Source organism: Neovison vison, chromosome 5, assembly GCF_020171115.1.
Source record: "Neovison vison isolate M4711 chromosome 5, ASM_NN_V1, whole genome shotgun sequence".
Classification (NCBI taxonomy): domain Eukaryota; kingdom Metazoa; phylum Chordata; class Mammalia; order Carnivora; family Mustelidae; genus Neogale; species Neogale vison.
Window position 1 is genome coordinate 152,621,416 of NC_058095.1, and position 22,231 is coordinate 152,643,646.

The 22,231-nt window shown below is 40.1% G+C and overlaps 1 protein-coding gene across 2 annotated transcripts in view; it reads right to left on the reverse strand.

Moving 5' to 3' along the window:
• UGGT2 (UDP-glucose glycoprotein glucosyltransferase 2) overlaps positions 1-22,231 on the reverse strand; it is a 197,357-nt gene that overhangs the window by 72,162 nt on the left and 102,964 nt on the right. For both annotated transcript variants that reach the window (XM_044249974.1, XM_044249975.1), the window contains exons 16-20: positions 19,088-19,219; positions 4,987-5,151; positions 4,511-4,634; positions 4,316-4,414; positions 2,143-2,237 (exon numbers count right to left, since the gene is read on the reverse strand). In XM_044249974.1, coding sequence (XP_044105909.1) covers positions 2,143-2,237; positions 4,316-4,414; positions 4,511-4,634; positions 4,987-5,151; positions 19,088-19,219 — 615 coding nt within the window. The remainder of the gene's footprint in view (positions 1-2,142; positions 2,238-4,315; positions 4,415-4,510; positions 4,635-4,986; positions 5,152-19,087; positions 19,220-22,231) is intronic.

Consider the following 22,231-nt stretch of genomic DNA (forward strand, 5'->3'; position numbering starts at 1 on the left):
AGAGGCAGTCTCTAGGAAAAAAGATAAAAGACAAAAACAAGGAAAAGAGTCTAAGTAGGAACATCAGAGATAAACAATAAGAGGGAAATAGACAACAGAGTTAGTTCCCTCCCATCACTAAACAAATAAACAAATGATCAAACAAACAATGGGTAACCGTGGGGATGAGGAGTTACTGGTGTCCTAATGTGCTACTGTGTATTATCCAAAATGTTTGGTTTTCAATAAAAAAATTATGAGACACGCAGTCAAATAGGACAGTATGATTTATGCAAAGGAAAAATACCAAGCATTAAAAACGATCTTGGAGGGGCCTTAGATAATGGACTTAGCAGACATATAAATATGTTCAAAGAACTAAAGGGAATCATGTTTAAAGAATTAAAGGAAAGTATGGTTATAACAAGTTATTACACTGAGAATAATAATGAAGGGATAGAAATTATAAAAAAAAAAAAGAACCAAATGGAAATTCTGGAGTTGAAAAGTACAATAAATGAAATAAAAAATTCACTCAGAGGGGTTCAATAGATTTTAGTTGGCAGAAGGAAGAATCACTGAGTTTAAAGATAAATCCATAGGACTATAATCTATAAGACAGAATGAACAAAAATGAATAGGTCCTTAGAGATATGTGGGACACCATTAAACATACTAATATGTGCATAATGGGAGAGCCATATACCCTGTAACTACTGGGAAAAGGCAGTCTGTCAGCCTTAAAAGAACATGCTACCAGAAATTCTTGAGAAGGAAGAAGTGACGTACTCCTTAGATCCCAAATATCCTTTTTGGAAAATGCTGGTCTGCAGGCCACTTAAAGAAGTCACAGTGTGTTCTGAGATTATCTAATATGACATGAAAATTCTCCTAGCTAATGTTATGTTTTGTTTAAAATGTATCAACTATTTTTGATGTGGTAGAGCACCTCCAAGATGGCCACCAATGATACCCACTTCTCTGTACTCATGCTTTGTACTCACTCAGCTGAGTCACTCCTGAATTCCTAAACCCCAGACAATGGGGAAAAAAACTGTTTGTTGTTTTAAGCCATTAAGTTATGGGTAATTTGTTATCAGCAACAGATTTATACTTAGCTAATACAAAACAATTTCATTAAATATTTTGCTTTATATTTCTTAGGTGTTTTTAATTTAGACAGACTTCAATGCTCCCTTAGAAATAAAGAAGGTTATAAAAGAGTTTTCTGATTTTTGTTTGTTTTTCTTACAGAGAATGACAATGGGGGTGGTGGTGAGGGAAGCAGGCTCCACACCCAGGGCAGAGCCTCATGCAGGATTCAATCTCCTGACCCTGAGGTCATGACCTGAGCAGAAATCAAGAGTCAGATGCTTAACCGACTAAGCCACCCAGGTGCTCTTTATAGAAATGTACCCTGTTGAAGTATATTGGTTTGTAACTCTCTAATAACAAAAAATGAAGGTTGATTTAAGGCTTAAAATACTCTTCAGTGAGAAAAAATTTGTTTTTTTTTAAATAATCAGAGAAATAAAGTGTTGCCTGATAATGTGATGAAAAATTGCTCTTATGAGGTTTTGTTGGTAAAAAGCAGATTTGGGGTCATCGTTGTAATGTCAGGGTCCAGAACCATTCACTCTGTTTTAATAGCCTATTTATAACTGCTAAGTCTTAGTCAGTTTTGGCTGCTACAACACAGTAACCATAAACAAAGTGGCAACAAATGAACGGAAACTTATATCCCATAGTTCTGGAGACTGGGAAACCTGAGATCAGTGTGCTAGCCTGGTCAGGTTCTAGTGAGAAACCCTTTCCAGGTTGCAGACTACTGATTTGTCCTTGTATCTACACATGATGGGAAGAGAAGGAGCAAGGCTCTCTAAGGTCTCTCCTTACAAAGGCGCTAATCCCATTCACGAGGGCTCCACCTCCTGACCTACTTACCTCCTCAAGGTCCCACCTCCAAATGCCATCACAAGGGCGATCAGATTTGAACACAGGAATTTTGAGAGGGGTTCCTAAGTTCCTTTAGCAACAATCTGAGGTATTTAAAATGTTCATAGGGAGGGGACTAAAGATTGAATGCATCTTCTTCATTTGGCTTTCTCAAAATCAACAAAAAATTAAAATTTTTGTAGTAAGAATAAACATCTAAATACTCACCATGAACTTTAATGCATTAAACAGTAGTTTTCGCCCAGATGGTTTGTCAAAATCAGCAATAATCCAGAGAGTAACTGAAGAAATTACATCATCCTCTGAAAGTTTCAAATAGTTTAGTCAAACTACCTCTTCTAAAAATCAAACTAAAATAAGGGAATGTTTCCAGGTAACAACATACATTAAAAATTATCAAAATATTAAATTTAATTTTTTAAAAATAAGCAAATATTGTTAAAGACTATACACATACACACACTGACATGTGTATAAAAATACTAGAAAAGTGTTCTATAAGCTTATAGAAACTCAAATGCCAAAAAGAATAGTCCCAAAGGGACCTATCTGTGGAATTCTTTTATTAGTAGATGAAAATTATATTATGCTTATTATGTTTTCAGTGTTGGTCACAAAACTATCTTCCAGCTACAGATACATTTTTTTTAAACTGATACTTATACCCCACTATATATAAAATAGATAACAATAAAGCTTATCAGTAGATATTAAAAACAGCAATATTTTATTAGCTTATAATTCATTTACTTAAAAAAAAAACTGGCTATCATTAACTTGGCCTAATTTACATCATCTTGTGCCAGCAAAAGCAATACAATTTTTTTTTTCCAGAAAAATCTGAAAATTTAGAAGCCACGAAGAGAAACTTTTAATTCTGAAGTCAGTTTAATGGGTTTAATTTCACCTAGGCTCAGCATCTGTCACCTGAAATAATACTAGTCTAGTTATCTTTAAAACCTATAGAAAAATTAGTCCCCCCCATCACATGGCCTACTTAAAACAAGTGCTAAAAATCTGCTATATCAAAAACTTAGTCCTGAAGAGATGTGAAGCTATAGTTACTACAGACTCAGTAATATCTATACAATATTACATGAAAACTGTTAACAAAGCTAACATTGAGTCCACATGGAAGCAACTTAGAGTAAGGTAGTGGTATATTCTTTTCAAATAAGAAAGGGAAAGAATTCTAATGTCTTCTTAGCACAGCACTTTTAACCATCATAGTAAATTGAGAATTATTTCAGAAGTGCTATGTAAATTTCTCACAACTCCATTACTTCTTTACACACTTAAAATAATTGCAAGAAAGAGGAACATAGGTGTTTCTCAGTTAATATTCTTTTAAATTGTTAGAGATTTAACCAAAGGGCATTAATTACAGGCTAACTTACTCTGATATCCAGAGACAATTTTCAAAATACACCTCAGGACCTGATAAATAGATTTCTTCTATTTTTTATTCCCTGTTTCTCTGTTTCCTTTTCATTAAACATAGTAGGACTCTACTCTGCCATCATACAGAACTGCATTATACTTTATTATTCGTTGGATTTCTTGGAGACAGACCACTTCGCGAACATATTATCAAAGATCTGTTAGAAAGTAATTCTGCAGCCATCTGGCCCAAACTTGATTCCACAGCATTCTAAAAAACTGGCCGGGAGGCCTCAGCTTAAAACTCTCATATGTAAAAATATACCACTTACTACACAGTTCATCCTATCTTAGATCAATCTCATTGTTAGATGACTGCTTTACACACAGAGATAAAAAGCAGCCTTCTCTTATCTTAATGTGTATTGGCTCCCATTTTTTCTCTCTAGAGCAAAGATGGTCAAACAAAACAAAAGGAAACAAAACCAACCAAACTCTACCTTTGCCTATCGGAATAGGTCACTGTGAACCCACTGCAGATGTCCCCATCCAGGCTAAGTCCGTATTTGCAAGCACCGTCCTGGATCAGTCTCCCCTCCTTTGTTACAATCCTCAACGTAAGCAAAAACCTTGATGTTGTTTAAGCGAGTACAGAACTACTCTCCTCTGATCTGGGAATTACACTCTTATTCATGCAGTGTGAAGCATCAGCTTACACAGTCCTGAAAAGGGTTTTGCCACTTTCTTAAAAAGGTGAAAAATGGAATAGCTTGCTTTGAGAAAAGGCAAAAAATCAAGATGAACCCCTGTGTATGTAAGATTCAGCAGGGTCGAAGGCAGCTTCTCAGCACAATGCTTAGATCCTAACAAAAGACAGACTCTTGACAACAAGACCCCTAGTCAAGTAGCAACATACAAATTCACTATGCAACCACCTTACCAAAACTACAAATTTTGCTACTTTAGGAATAAAGTCAGGAAAATAAAATATGCTTATTACCTTCTTGGGTTAAATAATACATGTTCTCTGCTATTACAGCACTCTTATCTTGTGAATCCAAGAAAAAGAACGTAGAGAAATCTTCAACATCAGCAGTTACTGAAAAATTTTCATATTAAATGTTAAATAACCAATTAATAAAACATTCACAACTCAATAAGCATTTGTAGAAAGTATATGGAAGGATTATTTTACCTGATGTGGATATTAAATTAAGGTACTGCCATTTTGTGTGCAAAATCGAAGGATTTACACGGGGTACGGCATTATTCTTCTCCATAAGGAAATCAATTACATTTGTTCGATCATTTAATACGCCCTACAACAAAAAAATACTATTTAGGTAATCTAGGCAATTGATATGCATATATGTTAAAGTTCTGCACAGAATACACTTAACAACTATGTCATCTAAATAAATAAGTAGTGTAGGCAATAAGGATTCATACAATAAATTTCATAACAAATTTGCCTGTAAAACTTTGAATTTTCTTTCAAATTAAGCAATTTTTGATGTAATTATGCATAGGTAAGCTTAATTAACTAATTACTACTTTTAAGTTAATTGCTAAGTGATCAGGATGGAGACTTTTGCCATGAAAAGATATTTTAGTACAGAAATCATTTTTAAGCATCATTTATCATGTATTTTCTCATAAGTGCTTACCTACCGTCAAAACCTCCCTCTGTAAATTTATGGTTGCATCCATCATTCTGTGAAGAACATTTGTTTCCAGCTCTTCAGCATTCAGCTGCTCAAGCTTAAAGGGTTCTCCATTATAAAGGGCTTGAGGCAAAGGACCCAGGCCAGTCATCCTGTAAAAGCTTGCTCCTTCCTGTTTAGTTCAAAAATGCCAGAGAGTTAAACTGAATATGGGTGTCTGGAAAAGAAATGCATATGAACACACCATAGTTTTAGATGCCATAGAAAAAAAATGTGAACGTTGCTAATCGAACCTGTCCTTTCCAAACATTTTTCAAAGGAATTCACCCACATAGAGCGAGAATCAGGAAGCTTTTTCTGTAAAGGGTCAACTAGTACCCATTTCAGGCTTTGTGGGCCGTCCGGGTTCTGTCTCAATGACGCGGCTTTGATGCCCTCCCGAGCCCAGCCATGAATCCCAATGTGGATGTGGACTGGAATGTGGACCCGGATGTGGACCCACAGCGAGGTCCCGAGAAAACGGTGTATGTAGCGCCAGGCAGTGGGCGGGCAGGATTTGCTGACCCTCATATAGGACATAACATTTTTTTTTTTTCCAAACCATCATTTACCTGTATCAGAGAGTCATTCATCCCTGCATTCATTTGTTTAATAAACATCTACTGAATTCATGCCCTCGGCATTCGGCTAGATGCTGCAAATGCAGAGCTGAAAGTCTGCCCTTAAGAGGTTCACACAGACACAAAACAGAGCCAGGAAGAAAAGTCTAGCCAAGCCTGAGTAAGGGCCGGGGGAGTGAGAGGGAGAAGCCTGTGGGAGGGAGGGCATGGCAAGTCTTACAGGATGAGTAAACATTTGCCAGGAAGACAAAGTGGAAAAAGAGATTCCATGTGAAGCGAGACAGCACAGCAAGGAATGGAGGGGGAGAGAGAAAAGAGCGTATTGAGGCAACGGCCAGTAGTTTTCTGTGTCTACCACGGGCAGAGCTACATATGCAGGTGCGGTCAGACCCCGGGGCAGAGGCCAGATCCTAAAGGTGCTCGACACCTGGGTTTGCTCTTGTGAGTGATAAAGTGAGACTAAACAATTCACTTGCTATTCACAACTATGTATTATTATAATTACTATTGCCAACGCTCTCAAAATCACTGTGAAGCTAAACAGTACCATTACACCCATCTCACAGATGATGACATATGACAACCTGCCGAGCCATCCAGCTGCTGCATTTTATTAAAAATTTTTTTTTAATTTTTCACGTTTTTATTTAAATTCTGGATAGTTAATAGTTAACTGTAGTATTAGTTTCTGGTGTAGAATTTGGTGATTCATCACTTACATACAACACCCAGTGCTCACCGCAAGTGTCCTTCCTTAATATCCATATCCATCCCCCATTTAACCCATCCCCCTGTCCACCTCCCCTCCAGCAACCCTCAGTTTGTTCTGTTGAGAATCTGTTTCCTGGTTTGCCTCTCTTTTCTATGCCCCTTCTATGTTCATCTATTTTGTTTCTTTAATTCCACATAGGAGTGAAATCATGCTATTTGTCTTTCTCTGACTGACTTATTTCATTTAGCATAGTACTCTCCAGCTCCATCCATGGTGTTGCAAATGCAAGATTTCATTCTTTTTTCTGGCTGAGTAATATTCCACTACCACTACTCCACTATATATATATATATATATATATATATATATATATATATATAGTGGAGTAGTGAAATATATATTCTACTATACATACATATCACATCTTCAGTAGATGAACATTTGGACTCTTTCCATAATTTGGCTATTGTTGATAAAGCTGCCATAAACATAGGGGTGCATATATCCTTTCCGATCAGTATTTTTGTATCCTTTGCGTAAATACCCAGTAGTGCAATTGTTGGGCATAGGGTAGCTCTATTTAACTTTTTGAGGAACCTCCATACTGTTTTCCAGAGTGGCTGCACCAGCTTGCATTCCCACCAGCAGTGTAGGAAGTCTCCCCTTTCTCCCCTTTCTCTGCATTCCCACCAAAACCGGCATTTTGCTTGTGTTGCTCCTGCATTCTAGAAACAAAATTTGTCCTTAGAGCTCTTTTACCAAGAATCTGAACTCTTAATCACTATATTATCTCTGCATTTATTGGGCACTTAGGGTATATGAGGCTTATGAATGCATATAAATAAAATGCAAATTCTATCCTTTAATGTAGATGGCTACATTAAAAACAAGGGTGAACATAGCATCCAGAGCTACCCAGGAGGGCATGGTCGATTCCATCTAGGAAGGGGGTAAATAATGGTAAGTAATATGATCAGATTTGCTCATTTTAAAAAGGACAACGGTGACAATGGAGAGAAAGAAGGGCATAGGAGAGCATGCCCTGGGAATGTTGGTCAGGGACTCCTGCACTAGTGTGGGAAGGAAAAAGCAAGAGCCAAAACAATTCATGGTACTGTGCAAGGGGAGAATGAGGCCGTTTCTGAAACACTCAGCTGGCAGGATGGACAGAACGTAACAATGTACTGTTTGGGACCGTATGAGAGAAGCAGCAGCTTAGGATGACCATTAGGCAAAGCACTGGTGGCCAAGATGAACAATGATGCTACCTTCTAAGATAGGGCATTAAAAAAAAAAAAGCCGTTTGGGGCCCCAAGGAAGGTGATGATGGGCTTGGTTTTGGATTCTTTTAAGATGCTTACAGAGAGGCCTCCAGCTAGCTGCATACATGGGTACGGACCCCAGAAAGAGGTCTCTGCTAGAAACACAGGCCCCCTAATTTACTGTGTTACTTCTAATGAGGCAACCTGTCTATTCCAAAAGCTTTAATTACCACAAATAAGCCAATGACACTGAATTTTATAATTTTAGCCCTGTTAGACTGAGTTCCTAAACAGGCTTAATACCTAATCTAACTGTAGCTTTAGTCTCTCTCAGAAATGTAGTCTTAACCCATCCGTCAGGAATTTTTCCATCAGATCCGTACCAATAAGTCTGCCACACGGGCACTCTCCATCCCCGAAGAAAGATGAAGTAGTCTGCCTGGCACGCCTCTTGCTTTTCCCCTAAGGAAAAGCCACTCACCAAAACATTCCCTTTCTTTGACTAGTAACGTACCTGCCCCACCCTCCTTCTCTAAAACCTTCCACTTGGTTTAACTCCTCAGAACATCCCTCTGTTTGTTAGATGGGATCCCGCCCTAGTCAGGAATCATGTTAAAAAGCCAGTTAGATCTTCAAAATGTACTTGGTTGAATTTTTGTTATCGAACAGATCTGGTGTTTCAGAAACACAGGCACAGTGCCCGCAAACTCTTTCATTTCATGGTCTTTCTTGCCATTTGTAAAAGCTGTGGGGCAGTTTCTGTTGGTTCTTTTCTGAGCTGCAGACAACCCCATACACTTCCACCTTCCAACAATCGCTTCTGAATAACGGACAATGCCCTTTCCGAATACGGCAAGGCGCGGTCTCTTCACTGCTTAACATCCTCTCAGATTTTTTACTGTTCCCAAGGTCTTTGACTGTCCTGAGTTCAATTTAATATTGTTCACTGTGCAAGCCGGCCCCCTACTTCTCCAGCTCACCCTGTGAACTTCCCTCCACGACACAAACACAACACCTGACTGTGGCCCACACAGAGGCAACAGCAGCTTCTCGTAGCTCTTCACGACTCAGGACCTCCTGACATTTTTTCTCTTGGAGGTTGATCTCCTGTCACTTTCTTGTTTTCTTGCATCCAGCTCCTCCTCCTACTTCAGGCCTCAGACATGAATTCCTCACGTCCATCCCGAGCACTCCTCCCTCATCCTACGTGTTGTGTGTCTGGAGGCCCCTTCCAGCCCGCACTTGGGTCCGTCAACCTCAGGGATTTCACTGTGCTCTTTCTCCGATGCTTTCCTTCCCGTTGTTTCCTCTGTTCTTTCTGAGTCTTCTGGATGGAGTCGCTACTTGTTTATCATTTATTCTTACATTCATTTCTTTGAATTTGTCTCTCTGTTCTATTACATTTTTATTTTACTAAAATTTTTCAAGACACCGTCCTTGTGCTCTATTCTTTTACCTATTGTGTTGTGCTTTGAACATTTTAAGTTCTAAATAAATAATTATCTCTTGAAAGGGCAAAGTTTAGAGGAAGAGAGAAAATTAGAGGAACAGGAGTTTGGAGAATGAAGGCCTAAACTTGTTTATTTTGTCATGGAGGAGTCAGAATGACTTTCTAGGCCTGAAGAGGAAGATGGACAAGGGGCTTAGGGGACTGACGAATGTCTAAAATAACGTTTGGGAGGGGCAAGGAGTGGGGAGATGAAGCATGACTGAAGGGCTCTCATGTAACACAGAGTCTGGCCTAAATTAGGGCTTAGACAGATTTGGGAAAGAAGGGCCAACAGGAGACTGAAGCTGTAGATCATTACAGGACAGCCGCGGGGAAGGAGAGCAGTGAAACAGCTGGAAAGGGAATTGTGTACTCACACACTTAAAGGAAAAAAAAAAAAAAAAAGCAACTTCTGAGGAGTGTTTGGTGTCCTTAATCTTCACAAAGATACTTAACACTCTTAACTTTAGGAGACAATGACCGCAGACACTTAAAAAAGTAACACTACTTAAATACTCATTTCACTGTTTAACTTTTTAAGAGTAAAAGTGGGCTTCTGATGAAATATGGTAGATTTATCCACACATGCTCATCTGTCTTCTCCTCACATATTTCACTAAAGTGAGAATATAATGATAGAAAATATGAGCCCATAAGGGTAAAGAAAAACAAGAGAAAAAATAAGCAGGTAAGCAAAGAAAAAAGGGGAGTCACATCTGTGCAGACAGAAGAGAACATGGCATTTTCAGCGTCCCTGGAGACACCTGGTGCCTCAGAAGGACGGTGAGAGTAGAGGGCGGACATGCCCTAGAGTCTGTACTCGGGGCAGTTGCCTCTCAAGGCCCCTTTCTCAATGCTGCAAAACCACAGTGTCCTTTTCTTTCTTTCTTTGGGGGCAGTGGTGGATTAATAGACTATTTAAAAAAAATTTTTATGTTCAATTAGTATATAGTACATCATTAGTTTTTGATGTAGTGTTCAGTGATTCATTAGTTGTGCATAATACCCACTGCTCATCGCCACACGTGCCCTCCTTAATGCCCATCATCCAGTTACCCCCCAACCCCTCCCTTCTGTAACCCTCAGTTTCATTCCGAGTCCAGAGTCTTTTGTGGTTTGTCCCCCTCTCTGATTTCTTCCCATTCAGATTTCCCTCCCTTCCCCTGTGGTCCTCTGTGCTATTGCTTATGTTCCACATGAGCGAAACCAAATGATAATTGTCTTTCTCTACTTGACTTATTTCACTTAGCATAATCTCCTCCAGTCCTGTCCATGTTGGTGCAAATGGTGGGTATTCATCCTTTCTGATGGCTGAGTAATATTCCATTGTATATATAAACCATATTTTCTTTATTCATTCATCTGTTGAAGGGCATCTCACCTCCTTTCACAGTTTGGCTACTGTGGATATTGTTGCTGTGAACATTGGGGTGCAGGTGTCCCTTTATTATGCCCGTATCTCTGGGGTAAATACTTAGTAGTGCGATTGCTGAGTTGTAGGGTAGCTTTATTTTTAACATCTTGAGGAACCTCCATACTGTTTTCCAGAGTGGCTGTACCAGTTTGCATTCTCACCAACAGTGTAAGAGCGTTCCCTTTTCTCGAGGTACCTGGGTGGCTCAGTTGGTTAAGTAGCTGCCTTCAGCTCAGGTCATCATTCCAGGGTTCTGGGATCGAGCCCCACATTGGGCTCCCTGCTTGGTGGAGAGCTTGCTTCTCCTACTCCCTCTGCCCGCTGTTCTGCCTACTTGTGCTATCTCTCTGCCAAATAAATAAAATCTCTTTATTTTTTTCAGTATTCCAGGATTCATTGTTTAGGCACCATACCCAGTGCTCCATGCAATACATGCCCTCCGTAACACCCACTACCAGGCTCACCCAACCTCCCACCTACCTCCCCTCCAAAACCCTGTTTGTCTCAGAGTCCACAGTCTCTCAGGATTCATTTCCCCCTCTGATTTCCCCCAACTCACTTTTCCTTTCCTTCTCCTAATGTCCTCCATGTTATTCCTTATGCTCCACAAGTAAGTGAAACCATATGATAATTGACTCTCTCTGCTTGATTTATTTCACTCAGCATAATCTCCTCCAGTCCTGTCCATGTTGATACAAAAGTTGAATATTCATCCCTTCTGATGGCTGAGTAATATTCCATTGTATATATGGACCATATTTCCTTTATCCATTCATCTGCTGAAGGGCATCTTGGCTCTTTCCACAGTTTGGCTATTATGGACATTGCTGCTATGAACAATGGAGTACATATGGCCCTTCTTTTCACTACATGTGTATCTTTGGGGTAAATACCCATAGTGCCATTGCAAGGTCATAGGGTAACTTATTTTTAATTGTTTGAGGAATTTCCACACTGTTTTCCAAAGAGGCTACGTCAGCTTGCATTCCCACCAACAGTGTAAGAGGGTTCCCCCTTCTCCACATCCTCTCCAACACTTGTTATTTCCTGTCTTATTAATCTTTGCCATTTTAACTTGGTTGTAAGGTGGTATCTCAGTGTGGTTTTGATTTGAATTCCCTGATGGTTAATGACGATGAACATTTTTTTCATGTAACTGCTAGCCATTTGTATGTCTTCTTTGGAGAAGTGTCCATGTCTTCTGCCCATTTTTTGACATGATTATCTGTTTTGTGTGTGTTGAGTTTGAGGAGTTCTTTATAGATCGTGGATATCAGCCCTTTGTTTGCAGTTTCATTTGCAAATATCTTCTCCCATTCCGTGGGTTGCCTCTTTGTTATGTTGACTGCTTCTTTTGCTGTACAGAAGCTAAAATCTTTAAAAAAAAAAAAAAGAAGGTTCCCCTTTCTCCATAGCCTCAACAATCTTGTTAATTTTGCCATTCTATCTGGTCTAAGGTGGTATCTCAGTGTGGTTTTGATTTGAATCTCCCTGATGGCTAGTGATATTGAAGATTTTTTTTTATGTGTCTGTTGGCCATTATATGTCTTCTTTGAAGAAGAGTCTGTTCATGTCTTCTGCCCATTTTTTGACCTGATTACCTGTTTTTTTGGTGTTTGAGAAGTTCTTTATAGATCCTGGATACCAGCCCTTTACCTATAATGTCATTTCCAAACACCTTCTCACATTCTGAGGATTGCCTCTTAGTTCTGTTGACTGTTTCCTTTGCTATGCAAAGCTTTTGATCTTGATGAAGTCCCAAAAGTTCATTTTGCTTTTGTTTTCCTTGCCTTTGGAGACATGTCTTGAAAGAAGTTGCTGTGGCTGATGCCGAAGAGGTTACTGCCTGTGTTCTCCTCTAGGATTTTGACGGATTCTTGTCTCACATCAAGGTCTTTCATCCATTTAGAGTTTATCTTTGTGTATGGTATAAGAGAATGGTCAAGTTTCATTCTTCTGTATACAGCTGTTCAATTTTCCCAACACCATTTACTGAAGAGACTGTCTTTTGTCCACTGAATATTTTTTCTTGATTTGTCAAAGATTATTTGACCATAGAATTGAGGGTCCATTTCTGGAGTCTCTATTCTGTTCCACTGATCCGTGTGTCTGTCTGTGTGCCAATGCCATGCTGTCTTGATGATCACAGCCTAGCCAATAGGATCTAACATACATTAAAAGGTTTATCCATCACAACCACGTGAGATTTATTCCTGTGATACAAGGGTGGTTCAATATTCACAAATCAATGAATGTGATAGAGCATATTAATAAAAGAACCATATGATCCTCTCAATTGATGCAGAAAGCATGTGACAAAACACAGTATTCTTTTCCTGATTAAAACTCTTCACCGTATAGGGATATAGGGAACATACCTCAATACCATAAAAGCCATCTATGAAAAGCCCGCAGCAAATATCATTCTGAATGGGGAAAAACTTTTCCCTTAAGGTCAGGAATATGAAAGGATTGGATATAAGGGCGATCTGGCTGCGACATCTGTCACCCCATTGATCGCCAGGGTTGATTCGGCTGATCTGGCTGGCTAGGCGGGTGTCCCCTTCCTCCCTCACCGCTCCATGTGCGTCCCTCCCAAAGCTGTGCGCTCGGTCGAAGAGGACGAACTTCCCCGATAGAGGAGAGGACCGTTCTTCGGTCAAGGGTATACGAGTAGCTGCGCTCCCCTGCTAGAACCTCCAAACAAGCTCTCAAGGAATATGAAAGGATCCCCACACTCACCACTACTGTTCAACATAGTACTAGAAGTCCTAGACTCAGCAATCAGAAAACGAAAGAGAAATAAAAGGCATTTAAATCGGCAAAGGAGAAGTCAGACTCTCTCACTTTGCAGATGACATGATAGTTTATGTGGAAAACCCAAAAGACTCTACCAGCAAATTACCAGAACTCATACAGCAATTCAGCAATGTGGCAGGATATAAAATCGATGCACAGAATCAGTTGTATTTCTACACACTAACAATGTGACTGAAGAAAGAGAAATTAAGGAATCAATTCCATTTACAATAGCACCAAAACCCATAGATACTTAGGAGTAAACATAACCAAACAGGTAAAGGATCTATACTCTAGAAAATACAGAACATTTATGAAAGAAATTCAGGAAGACACAAAGAAATGGAAAAACATTCCCTGCTCCTGGATTGGAAGAATAAACATTGTGAAAATGTCTATACTGCCCAGAGCAGTCTACACTTCAATGCCATCCCTGTCAAAATACGACTGGCATTTTTCACAGAACTGGAACAAGCAATCCTAAAATTTGATGGAATGAGAAAAGACCCCCAATCACCAGGGGAACATTGAAAAAGAAAACCAAAGCTAGGGGCATCACAATACCTGACTTCAAGCTTCATTACAAAGCTGTCCTGCTTTTCTTATTCTCTGCTGAAACGGAATCACAAAGGCTAGCCTGGGTGATGACAGGCAGAGAAAGGGGATGGAGACCAGGCAAGAGATTAAAGGAATGTGCCCATCCTTCATACCCAGGTGGTGACCACACCTGGTCTCACATACCCTGTACTGTAACCTCTGATATGCTCACCCTTTCCATCCTCTCGTCGGCCACATGTACTCCTCTACGATCAAAATAAAGAATTCTTATGTGAAGACTCTGCTTTAATTGAGGAAGTCAGCTCAGCTCCCCAGGGGAGGCTCACCAACTCACAAGAACCAAGTATTCGTTATCAGCTTTTTAGAGTTTCATACGTATGTGTGAAAGATAACCAGGTATCATAAGACATTTGACAAATGCTTCAAACACAAAAGAGAGAAATCAAAATGAATGAGAAGAGGGAAGCTGTAGAAGGCAGAGATAATGCAGGGAGCAGAACGGCACATCACAAAATTAACACTCCTAGATAAAAAAAATATACATTGTGTCCATGAAAGAAGAACTAAATGCTATAAAACAGAAATAGGATACAAGAAAGATCTGCAGGAAATTTTAAAAAATTGGACAAAATGGACAAAGGAATAAAAAAAGAAGAGAAAACAAATAGAGACTCAACTGAGTAGATTCAGAAAGGACAAAGAAAATGAAGGAAAGCATTAGAGAAATAAAGAAATTCCCAGAATGACGACAAACCTTCAGAAAGAGCTCATCAAATACCCAATACCCTGAATGAAAGAGGACCAATATGAAGATACAGCAGCATGAAACTTCCAAACACCAGGGAGAAAAAAATTCTAATAGCTTTCAAGCTGGGTAAATAAACATATAATTAAATAAAGCAGGAAGACAAAGGAATTAAAATCAGAATGATATCACTGGTCTCTGTAGCCTATGGGAGTCAGGAGACAGTAAAGACAGCCTCCAGAACCTGGAAGAAAAAGGATCACCCAGTCCAACTACCAATAAGATGGAAAGGTAGCATAAGCTTTTTAATCATAAAAGAGTTAAAATAATTTTTCTATCATGCATGTTTACTTGGGAGAGGAGTAAAATTAGAAATAAATCAGAAACAGAAAAGGCACAGTGCTCACAAAAGCAGAGATACAGCAGAGACCTGCAACATGAAGGGCAAAGGCGGACCCGGAAAGGAAGCTGTACTCAGGTTCACGTCCATGAACAGCATGACCGGTTCACTTTAAGGAAAGGGTCGGCATGGCTATGGAAGGGCATTGTAGGGGCTGGTGTGCGTGAGGAAGGTGCTGGTTTGTTAACTGATGTGTTTATTTGTAAGAAAATTTCTGGATAGGTTATCTGACCTATCTATTGACTATCTGGATACATCTGCAATAAGAAGAATACTATGGAAAATGGGTTAAAAAACAAAAAAGGAGTAATTCTTAAAGTTTAACAAAACAAGTTGCTAAAAAGTGGAAAAACAATCATAGTATTTGATTTACTAAGCAAGGAACATTTAAAAAGTCACATACACTAAATATTCACTTATCCAAAATGTGTTAAAAAAACAGACCTGATAATCAGCTGGTTTGCACTAGATAGGCTTTACCACTTCTTGTGTAATGAAACACATCTGTAGCAGCTGGAAAGCAGCTGCAGTCCTGGGACATCGATCACCCAGGAGAAGCACCTGACCTCTTTCTTAGACAATTCAGACACTACAGGGTGACCGTCAGCACGAGGGCCTAAAGACCCCATTCCAGCTCTAGGATCTGCTTCTGGTTCACTCTCTAACTGGCTGCTCTTGAAGCCACAGTGGTTTTTAAATATATATTTTTAAAATTTTATTTATTTATTTGACAGTCAGAGATCACAAGTAGACATAGAGGCAGGCAGAGAGAGAGAGAGAGAGGAGGAGGAGGCAGGCTCCCCGCTGAGCAGAGAGCCTGATGCGGGGTTCGATCCCAGGACCCTGGGATCATGACCTGAGCCGAAGGCAGAGGCTTAACCCACTGAGCCACTCAGGCACCCTGGTTTTTAAATATTTGAAGTAATGCCCCTGGACTTGGAGAGACCAAGTGAATGTAGGGAGGTAGAAGAGAGCTCAAACCCCGGTTACTGTAACAGGAACTCAGCAAACAGATCTACAACTTCAGATGTGCAAATACGAACCTGGAGGAATACAAAAGAATAAAATTCCTTTTCTTGAAGTAGTTATAGTCCAGTTGGAAATGACATTTATATCCACATATGGTTATGTATAAGAAAGGAAATTAATGGGAAATGGTAAAATTGAGTTGTAAGTTCTAATATTTAAGGATAACATGGTTATTCAGATGACGTTTTTATGGCAATTGATAATAAGTAGTATGTTTTGGCTGTATAAGATCTCAAATTCATTTGTATCACAGCAGATATTATTATTATTATTATTTTTACCTACAATAGATATGAATAAATGAATCCATCTCTTTCCACGTGCAAGATAAGATTATGAATATTTTAAACTTTTTAATCAATATATTGCAATTAAATAAACAGCTTGAATATTTCCTACCAGCTGTTCTTAGGAATGTATTTCATTTTAATGCACTTCATAGCTTCAGGTACATAGGTGTTGTAAAAGGGTGGCTCAGTGGGTTAAAGCCTCTGCCTTCAGCTCAGGTCATAATCCCAGGGTCTTGGGATCGAGCCCCGCATCAGGCTCTCTGCTCAGCAGAGGGCCTGCTTACTCCTCTCTCTCTGTCTGCCTCTCTGCCTACTTGTGATCTCTGTCAAATAAATAAATAAAATCCTTAAAAAAAAGGCATTAAATACTATAATAAACTTGAACCAGAAAAGGGTTCTTAAGAAACAAAGCATACATAACTTAGTAAAAAAATCAGTAAGAAATTTCAGATTCATATAAAAAAAGGGCAAATCCACCAGAAAATAATTTTTACTCTCCAATGAGAACTGACTCTTGGTATCACCATTAGGCATCTCAGTCATGCTTAATAGATACGATTCTTGCACAAGTGTCAGTCCCTAAGAAAGGTAAAGTCTGAACAGAAACTGTTCTCTACCACTGAAAGAAGAAAGAAAAACAGAGCATGTAAGGTCTAAGTATGGGTTTGTGTCCAGGACTCCTATCATGACCACTCACCATCAGCTGATATTAAAATCCAAACGCTGCAACCTTTTGCTTTCAACCTGTGTAAACAGGATCCTTAATATATAAAAACTTGATTTCTATTCCATGAGTTTACATAATCACTACAGGATATTTGTTTTCTTTCTCCCCCAAAGAAGCCCTGAAGAGTACTTATTAAAAATAATTTTATTAAAAGAGATGCCTCCATGCAACTTTGGCCCAAAAGAAAGTTCATCTTGGTTGCATTTTAGTTTTATTTTTAATTATATGAAAATATAGAAATGAAAAATATCAACACAACTCATTCTCAGTTCAGAAATTATCATTGGGAAAACTATTCTTCAGTAACTAAAAACAATCCTTAATTCCTACCACACTGGCTTTTTGATTGCACCGAGACCACCACACCTCTGGCTTCCTGGCTCCGCTCCCATTTCTAAGTAGCCTGCTAGTGCCCCAGAGGTCTTCTCCGGGACTACTCTTTGGGCCTCTTATGCCAATGTCACGTGCAGCTCGTAACATTTCAACCTCACAGCACTTTAACCAGCTACCTTCCTTCATTCATGTGCCCAATATTTTGAACTTTTTTTTTTTTTTTAAGATTTTATTTATTTATTTGACACACAGGTCACAAGTGTAGAGGCAGGCAGAGAAAGACAGGAGGAAGCAGGCTCCCCGTGGAGCGGAGAACCCGATATGGGGCTCCATCCCAGGACCCTGGGATCATGACCTGAGCCGAAGGCAGAGGCTTAACCCACTGAGCCACCCAGGCGCCCCTGGGATTTTGGACTTTTAAAAACAAAGAGATTGATGCTCCTGTAAATTTATGGTAGGCAACACCAGCAGAAACTCGGCATCATAGCCATTTTTATACATGGCTTCACTGTACTGCCTTTCCTAGCCCCCAGAGCAGCGATTTCTAAAACCTCAATGCTCCCGTGACGTTCTGTCTGACCACACAACCCTCACTCTTAGACACCTTGCCTCCACAGACATTTCATTCAGTAGATGTTTACTGAGCACTGCATCCCCCCAAGACCCAGCAGGAGACAGGGGCCCTGCTCCCAGGGAGGATGTGGTCCAGGGGAAGGCAGGGAAGAACAGGCCACTGTAGCCAGCATTGTATGCAGGAGTCCGCAGCAGGGTTTTTGCATGTGGCGTTAGCACGAGCAGCTTAACCTCAGGCGGAGGGTTAGAAAAGACTTCCCAGAAGTTCTTCCCAAAGTGTTACGTCCCCCTCAAAGTAACATTAAAGCCAAGAGTACACAGGCTAGAAGAGAAGGGAGGCAGGGTGCAGGAACCCGTGGTGGGAACAAGCACATGAAGGCCCTCTGGGGAGAAGGAGGAGCCCATTCAGGAACCCGAACTAGTCTGCCCACCCGAGGAGAACGGAAGAGCAAGGGAAGAGTCGAGAAAGTGAGGCTTAGGAGTTGAACGGCCGAGTCAGGTGGGACATTACAACGTCAGGGATCCTAACCTTCACTGTTAGCATGGAGACCGGTCTGTGGCCTAAAAACTCTTATAAAATGCAAGAACCCATCTAAAAACCTTGATCTCTATTGACATGAGAAATTCGACCCCAGTGATGCTCCACCTTCCCAAATTTGTTTCTTGTCCTAGCATTTCTCTAAAAAGCCAGCTTTCCATTTTTCCCAAGAAAGTAAAAATTACATTCTTTAAAATTCTGCATTCAGGGTGCCCAGGTGGCTCAGTCAGTTAAGCGTCTGCCTTCAACTCAGGTCATGATCCCAGGACCCTGGGATCAAGCTCCCCATCGGGCTCCTTGCCCAGTGGGGAGTCTGCTTCTCCCTCTCCCTCTGACCCTGTGCTGTCTCAAATTTTAAAAATATAAGTAAATAACTCTACATTTAAGTCTCCTATCCTGCAAATCCTGACAATTATATTTTCTTGTGCTTTCTGAAAGGTCAATAATGGCGATCTGAGCACTCATCAGATGATGTGCATCATTCGGGGGTCTTAAACTTCCCTTCTTTCTGAGGGTCTAAAATCCAAATCATGAGTTAACTATATTGAGATCATTTACTCATGAGATTATAGTAAAAGCTTCTTGGATCCTGTTTTCAAAAATTCGCATTTCAACTTACCTTTCTGCCGTTATCGTATTTAGAGTGAATGCCCAAAATATCCCAAATATTAGCATCTGGAAATAGCTTTAGGAGGACACTCTTCACATGGTCCACAGTGAGTATATTGTCTTTCTTCACTCTCTGGTACATCTGTAGAAATAAAGATCCTACAATTAATTTTCATCTTATGGCGATCAGTTTTCTTTCTTTCACGGAGCGTGCAAATTTAAATAAAATAAAAACATACTTTATACTTTATAAGTTCTAAGTTTACCAAATATGTGCATGTATACACACGCCCTCCACCCACACAGATAAATAAATCGTTTTAAACACACAATATATCTCCAAATAAAAATGGTTTTGTGAATATGTTATGTTCCATTTTGATCAAACTAGACACTGTGCTTCTTAGTAAAATAACGGCTCCCTTTCCGTTTTCCTTTTTTTTTTTAAAAGATATTTTATTTGTTCTCTTGAGCGAATTTTATTTATCCCTCTTGAGAGAGGGTACAATCATGGGGGAGAGGGGAAAAGTAGGCTCCCCGCTGAGCAAAGTCTCCTATGTGGGGCTCGATCCCAGGGCTCTGGGATCACGACCTGAGCCGAAGGCAGATCTTAACCATCTGAGCCACCAAAGTGTACCAGCTCCCTTTATTTAAAAAGGTATATATAAAATGTATTTTTTTAAAGATTTTGCTTATTTGAGAGAAAGCACAAGCAGAGGGAGAGGGAGAAGCAGGCTCCCCACTGAGCAGGGAGCAGGATGCAGGGTCCAATCTCAGGACACCAGGATCACGACTTGAGCTGAAGGCCGATGCCCAACCACCTGAGCCCCCCAGGTTCCCCCATATAAAATATTTTCAATGGCTTATTTCAGAAAGGTTTTATTTTCATTCCTGACTGCTCTCCAGTAAAGACCTTGACTAGGTTTCTTCTGTCCCTCCATTCTTCCCCCCGTCTGAGATGCTGGAAGCACGGCGCAGGATGGAAGCTGTAGCTCCTCTATTTTCCTGTTTCATTTCTCCCTCATCACAGACCCTCTCCTAAGCCCCCCGCACTCTGCTAGGCATGGGGGAGGGACGGCTCTGCATGGAGGGAGAAGGCACCTCTGGGAGATGCCTCAGCTGAGACATAACCACGAACACCGAGCTAGAACGAAGCCATCCTGGGGAAAAGCTTCCCGACCAGAAGAATCTCGTACTTAGACATACCATCAAGTAGCATTCTGATACAACGTATGTCTCGCCTCTCAAAAGTTCACGTTAGGCCACTTTTCTTCTACGAGAGTGACATCGGTATCTGTTTTCACTAACCAAAAGAAATCCAAAGAGGATTTTCATTTTTATGAAAAATGGTAGAAGTGGAAACAGGCTTCAGTGTTTGTCTTGCAGCAAGCAGCGAGAGCAGCCCTGGCGGCTCCTCCCCACGAATGACAGCTTGGGATCCGGCGCTTCACCTGTGTCGGGGGACATCTGTGTCCCTCAGTCTATTCCGTGCGTCATTAGCAACATGTGCCCTAAGAGTCAGAAAAGCCTAAGAGAGGTTAGTTTTTCGTTCTGGAAAATGCTCAAAAATTTTTCCATATCGACTGATGATGACTGCTTCTTTCTTTCACAATCATTTGGGCTTTATACAGAAGGTTGAAAGCAACGCTGTGCTCAGAAGCGGGGGAAACCTGCATCAGGTAAGAATGTTATTTTGAAGGGGCGCCTGGTTGGCTCAGTCATTAAACATCTGCCTCTGGCTCAGGTTATGATCCCAGGGTCCTAGGATTGAGCCCCAGGAGGGACTCCCTGCTCAGCGGAGTAGCCTGCTTCTCCCTCTCCCTCTGCTCACACACGTGTGGGCGCGCGCGCACACACACACACATACACACACACTCTTTCTCAGATGTGAATAAATAAAATCCTAAAAAAAAGAATGTTGAGTCCCGATTCACTTGAATCATTATTGCCAGAGACAGTCCTCATATGAGGGCAGACAAAGCCCCATGTTATTCCTCATGATAAGGAACAAGCATTCTTCCTTTTCCGCTCCTCACTGTAAACCGGATGACCTATTCCTCAAAGAAAAGGCTCAGGTCTATAATTAGATCCCACAGTTTAGTTTTACAAGCTTCTCAATTTATAGGCAAGTTTCCTCCTCATATCAAGCACAGCATGCTATGATCTTAATAACTGAAAAAACAAAAAGCAAAAAATGTTAGCCTTCTGTAAAATATAAATAGGGTTTAGGAACAATGAGATTTTGAATAAAGCAAAAATTATATATGAAAAGTTAGTGAGATTAGTCATCGTAAAAATCAGTCATTTTAAAATAGCAGATATTCTTAAGCTAAGGCAGCTAGAATGTCTAGCATGAACTATTTATATAATGATTCAATCTTCTTATACATTTAAAAATTTTTAAGACTTACATAGCTTGATAAGCAAAAACAGTAATTTGGGGTCTTCATATACCTTTTATTTATTTTTCCCTTTTCTAGCTTCATTAAGGTATAACTGACAGTAACACACACTAACACATTTATAACGTACAACACAATGGCTCGATAAACACACACAGCGTGATGGGACTCCCACCATCAAATTAACTCATATATCCATCACCTCACACATATTTTTCTTTCTTTTTTGGTGAGAACCTTCAGATTCTACACTTAGCAAATTTCAGTTATATAGTACAGCATTATCCACCACAGTCACCATGCTGGACATGGCATGTCCAGAACTTAGTCCTACTATAACTGCAAGTTTGTACCTCTGGCCAACATTTCCCCATTTTGCCCACCTCCTGACCAACCACTTTTCTACTGTTTCTAGGAGTTCAGCTTTTTTAGGTTCCACATACACGTGATATTAGATAGTATTCATCTTTCTTTGTCTGATACATTTCACTTGGCCTAACATCTTCTAGGTTCATCCATGTTGTCACGAATGGCAGGATTTCCTTCTTTTTAAAGCCTGAATGATATTCTGAGGTATATATACATATATACCACATATTTTCTTTGTTCATCCACCCACTGATGGATGCTTAAGTCATTTCCATACACCTTGGCTGTTGTGACTAATGCTGCAATAAACATGAGCATACAGGTCACTGTTCGAGATACTGATTTCATTTCCTTTGGAAACAGCTGAAGTAGGATTGCTGGTT